At 39.0% G+C, this 5,188-nt stretch overlaps 1 protein-coding gene across 1 annotated transcript; it reads left to right on the top strand.

Annotated features, from left to right (window-relative positions):
* Positions 1-2,207: 2,207 nt before the first annotated feature.
* On the top strand, positions 2,208-4,922 carry LOC104442027 (28 kDa ribonucleoprotein, chloroplastic). Its single transcript, XM_010055316.3, has 4 exons — positions 2,208-2,703; positions 2,819-2,917; positions 3,344-3,637; positions 4,445-4,922. The coding sequence occupies exons 1-4, from the start codon at positions 2,284-2,286 to the stop codon at positions 4,553-4,555; spliced, it is 924 nt and encodes a 307-aa protein (XP_010053618.2). The 5' UTR covers positions 2,208-2,283; the 3' UTR covers positions 4,556-4,922.
* The last annotated feature ends 266 nt before the right edge of the window (positions 4,923-5,188 follow it).

The following is a 5,188-nucleotide window of genomic DNA, read 5'->3' on the forward strand; positions in this document are numbered from 1 at the left end:
GTTTAGCCTGTCAAGGTGCTCTTTTGGAAAAATCGAATTGGATTCGGCCCAAAATCCCGGATTCTGAAATTGCGCATTTGGCTGGCTTTATTATATGAACTCATATTTGTATCAACATATTCATTTGCTCAAAATACCAACAACGGTACAATTCTGCTAGATTTCGAGCCTTGACATACGAAAGGTTCCTGGACAGAAGTACTAGAGGTTCATCAACTATTACAAAAATGTTCAAAAAAGTCACCTAACTTTTTTACATACAATCGAATCCTTAAACTATAAGTTTTTCGTTTGAATTCACCCTCTTGTTTAATGTCGACCATTAAATATTGATGTGGCCATTAAATGTCAATCTGTCATTTTACACGATACATCGTCAATGCCATATTAACAAAACATATACACATTCTATTTTGGGAAACAAAAAATTTACAAAAGAAAAGAAAATATTATAAAATCTTAAGTTGTATTTGATCGTTAGATTTCTATACAGAATTGGATTGGATAGAATATGATAAAAAAAATCTATGAATTTTTTCATATCCTATTCGCTATTTGGTGAGCTATGGATTTGAAGTCGAATATTCTCATATCCTATCTTATTCACCATTTAGTGAATTGCGGATTTAAAGTCATTTTTATTAATAATCGTATTCTTGAAAAGAAATAAAATTAGGAAAGCACAAACTAACATTTTAGAACATAACAAAATCATCCAAACAAAATATTTGTTTTCAAATCAACAAATTCTCATAAAATCAATCCATGATTATGCATTATATGCAAAATGCATAGAGAATCAAAAAGTGATATTACGTATGATAATATGATGAGTCAATTAAGACTAACACAAGAGCATTAGAATATATGAACGGATAAGAAGCAAGATCATTCGTTGATACCGGCATAGTTCTTTATATGTAATGTTTGCTGTAAGTTGCACAAGGAAAAATATATATTCAAATTTACATTGCACATATTATTGAGTCAGTAGACAAGAAGATATGAGATTTGATTTTATACATTAAGAATAAAAATATATGTAATGTTCGTAATAAGTAGCACAAGGAAAAGTAACAAAAAGTTTAACCATGAGATCTATTTTAAAGATTTTGTGGATGAAAAGTCTAAAAAGTAGTAAAAGCATTACCAGCACTCCGTCAACAAACATATATGGAAACAATACATTATTGAATTGAATTTAACCATTATCTAAGACAAACTTCAGCATGAGAAAAGCAACACACTCTCAAAGGTCTTGAACAAGACTCAATATGACTATGGAGGGATTACACAAGAAATAACACCTTAAAAAAACATATGATTCCAATAAATAGCAAAAAGAACATTGTTCAATGTTCAAAAAAGAACATTGTTCAATGTTCCGAACTTGTTGCGACCCATTGCAACTCATCATCACTCATTTTCTTCTCTCATCTCTTGGAGGAGTAGTTCCACAAATGCCTTCCTATCATCTCCTTGAAATCCCTAAAAAAAAGATGAATATTCTTAGGATACTTCACAATTTTTCATAGTATTTTGATACCTAGAGGCATTTTGATAGTATTTTATTAATTTAATTATTATTTAGTGCCGATTCAATCATTTTCGGTTAATTTTGATTGGATTTTGCTTATTAAATGTTGGTCGGGCGTGTGGCTTAATCGATATTGACGTTGATAACTTTTAATAATATTTTAATATTTTTGATTTTTTTTTATTTTTTTTTTAATTTTTCCTTTCTCTCCTCCAGCTAGTTGTCGGACCTCTAGCGATCCACCTCGTCGGCCACCTCCCCAGTGGTCGCGAGGGTGGCCTCATGTTGGGCGGCTCACCCTCATTAGATCTGGCGAGGGTTAAGTCTCGTCCATGGTCACGTTAGTTGGCCAATGTCTACATAGCAAAATCCGGTGAAAATTGATCGGAAATGATTGAATTGAATTGAGTAAAAATGTTTAAAATTAAATTAGTACTCAAAAAAGGTTTAGGAGTACAAATACAAAAGTTGAACAATTTTTTTAGCACCCCAATGTAATAGTTTCCGTCTAAATCCGTCCCGACTTAAAAGGCGGATTCGGGTCATCCACTCACTGAATCGGATCCGGATCGGAGCGACCGCCTGAAACCGGGGCCCCCGCCGTATCGCGCCGCCGCATCACGACCGCAGAAAGAAACCAGCGAAAGGATCGAACTTGTCGACGACGACGACGATGACTCAGCTTCAAAATATCTCTCTCAATCCCGCTCCTTATCCTCTTTCTCCTCCTCTCCAAGCCGCTGGCAATGGCGACCCTTGAGACCGCGCTCTCCATCTTCTCCGGACGATCGTCGTCGTCGTCATCGTCGTCGTCTCCTCTCCACTCCCGCTCCCCTGCGCCCGCCAAGCCGCCGTCGGGTTCCCTCAAGCTTCGGTTTTCTCCGGCGACTCCGCCTCCGCGGCCGTCGAGCTCGCTTCGCGGGCGGCTTCTTCTTCGTCTTCTTCTTCGCGTGCCTCGCGACGAGCGAGCCGGGAAACCATGCCTCGGGCCGTGCTTCGCGGTCCAAGAAATGGCGGCCGAGAGCGAGGCCGAGGCCGAGGCCGACGAGGAAACCCAGGAGCAGAACATCAAGAAGAAGCTCTACGTGGTCAATTTGCCCTGGTCGCTCTCCGTTCAAGACATCAAGAACCTGTTTGGCCAGTGTGGCACTGCCAAAGACGTCGAGGTTTTACTTTTCTTTTTGTTCTTTTCGTTCAACTGTCATCTCTATTTATCTGTAGACTTGTTCTTGTTCTTCTTTTTTCGGTTTGAAACTGAACTGTAGTAGGTCTGCGTTTCAGATTATAAAGCAGAAGGATGGAAGAAGCAGAGGTTATGCTTTCGTGACAATGTCTTCCGGGGAAGAAGCTCAGGCTGTCGTTGAGAAATTCGATTCATTTGTGAGTTGTTGCGACGTTTTTGGTCTTTAGCTTGACCATGTTGCGATTCCTCTGATGTTGAAGCTTCTCTTTGTATATGCATTCATACCCTCTTTAGTAATTTTGCCTGTAAAACCTGAGAAATGACTTTGAATTGAGAAGATCACTGCGCGGTCGAGGAGTTTCCTTGAAGATAATGGATGCAGGTCATGTTTTCGGTATAATGTGCACTATTCTTGTTGTGTTGAGGTGACCTGATCATTTCTATGAGCGTGTTTTCAGCTATAATTTGCACCCTGCTTGTGTTGTGTTCAGCTATAGATAGCATTGGTCTTTAAATCAGATAGCTGCAAACTGAATAGTTACCTCGTGAAGAAAAGTGCCTCCTTTTGAATTTAGTTTCACACATCGTAAGTTCACTTCCTTATATTGGATGTGTTGATGCAGGAAGTCTCTGGGAGGATTATTAGAGTAGAGTTTGCAAAGAGATTTAGGAGACCTCCTCCTCCGCCTCCACCTAATGTTCCCCCTGCTAAGGAGACCCGTCACAAGCTTTATGTGTCTAATTTAGCTTGGAAAGCTAGATCGACCCATCTTCGAGAATTGTTTTCAGAGAACTTTAATCCCGTGTCGAGTAGAGTGGTTTTCGAAAGCCCTTCTGGTAGATCTGCTGGCTATGGATTTGTGTCGTTTGCCACAAGGGAGGAAGCTGAGGCAGCAATTTCTGCATTGGATGGAAAGGTAATGCCTGAGCAAAATATTTGAATAGTATGGTTTGCTAATTGTTGTTATGCACGGATAGTACATTTCATGACAGCATCAACTGGTCCACTCAGGCATCATATTCATGGAAGCTGCTTTATATAGCAATCATTGTTCCTTGAAATGTCATTTAAGTGCATTCTGTAAGTAACTAATTAGATATATGTGGTAAATAATCTACTCATGACCAGAAAGATATGCTCCTCAAATTTGTCCTTAGACTTCGCCAGAAATGGAATATCAAGTAAATATACAAAGTCGTCCCAGGAGAGTAGAGTAGATGTAAAGACTATGCCTTTCCTGGGGACATTGGCCTGCTCTAGTACATGTAAAACTAGTCATAAGCAAACCACCAGGTTTATAATGATTTATCATGTGGCCGTGATTGAGAGCAGTGAACTGATATCTGAGACCATAGAAGTGTCTTGATATTGAAATGTGGATGATTTGTAACATTAAAGAGCATTTAACTTAGTAACTGAAAGACCAGTTTATCTGGATTTTGTGTCCTTCCAGTCTATGCTGGAGATAGAAAATAAATGAATGTGCCATTTTTTTCCCTTTTGTATTTTTTGTTTTATGAACTCTTTATATGATAGATCACGCCTGTTGCTTTAGCCATTGTCCCACCGGTAGCTCGGTGCCTGCTCATGTAGTCATAAGTGTATGAACAAGTGAATAGCATGCAAAGATTCAGGCATACATAGATGATGTTAACCAGTTCACTAAGTAATGTTAGCTGTTCTTTTGATTTGGACTTATGATATGAACTCTTTCCTCTGGCAGGAATTGATGGGTCGTCCACTTCGTCTAAAATTTAGCGAAAGGAATCCTGCCGAATCTGAAAGTGGAAATGAAGGGGAGGGAACTTCCGAGGATCAGCCTGATAACTCATGAACTGCTTTGCTGATATGACATTCAAAGATCATCAACCTGCAAGCTCTATTTACATCTCTTGCAAATATAGGACAGAATTTCCTTCGTCTGTGCATTTTATAGACTCATCCAATCTTGTATGGAAATGTTGCTCAGAGAAGTTGTGATTCTTTAGTGTTTCCTACTTTCTTTTGCTTACATTAACAACTTAAGCTGGGATCAGGGCAGTGCAGATTCCTCTATTCTAGACCGCATTTGTTTGTAAATCACATGAAATTTGGTTCTTCGATGTAAGGAGATCCCGTACGCTGGAACCTGGCCATCTTTTTAGTCAGAGTGTAGATTTGTCGGCATTTTTGACATTCTAATGGATTCTTCTTTGCTCGAATGTTTTAATCTTGCAGTGATTACTTGTTCCTTTGGAATTATTGGAGAAGTGCCCTAGGAAAATTTTGTTTTGTGAGGCAATTTGTCTCGTCCTAAGGCAATCGCACCAAATAATCAAAGTTCCTTCCGGATCTCCTTCTTTAATGACAGGATAAGATTAGATAGCAGTGAAATCAAATTGACAATATGTGGGGGCAGAAGTTGAATGGTTGAGGTGTAGGACTGCAATATATTACAGATGGATCCAAACCTGGCTTTCATTTTCAC

This window comes from Eucalyptus grandis, chromosome 4 (assembly GCF_016545825.1).
Source record: "Eucalyptus grandis isolate ANBG69807.140 chromosome 4, ASM1654582v1, whole genome shotgun sequence".
NCBI lineage: Eukaryota > Viridiplantae > Streptophyta > Magnoliopsida > Myrtales > Myrtaceae > Eucalyptus > Eucalyptus grandis.

Excerpts from the sequence above, each read along its gene's own strand:
- LOC104442027 (XM_010055316.3), top strand. The coding sequence starts at position 2,284 with ATGGCGACCCTTGAGACCGCGCTCTCCATCTTCTCCGGACGATCGTCG. Across the intron at positions 2,918-3,343 it reads TTGAGAAATTCGATTCATTT|GAAGTCTCTGGGAGGATTAT; the intron begins GTGAGTTGTTGC and ends GTGTTGATGCAG. Across the intron at positions 3,638-4,444 it reads TTTCTGCATTGGATGGAAAG|GAATTGATGGGTCGTCCACT; the intron begins GTAATGCCTGAG and ends TTCCTCTGGCAG.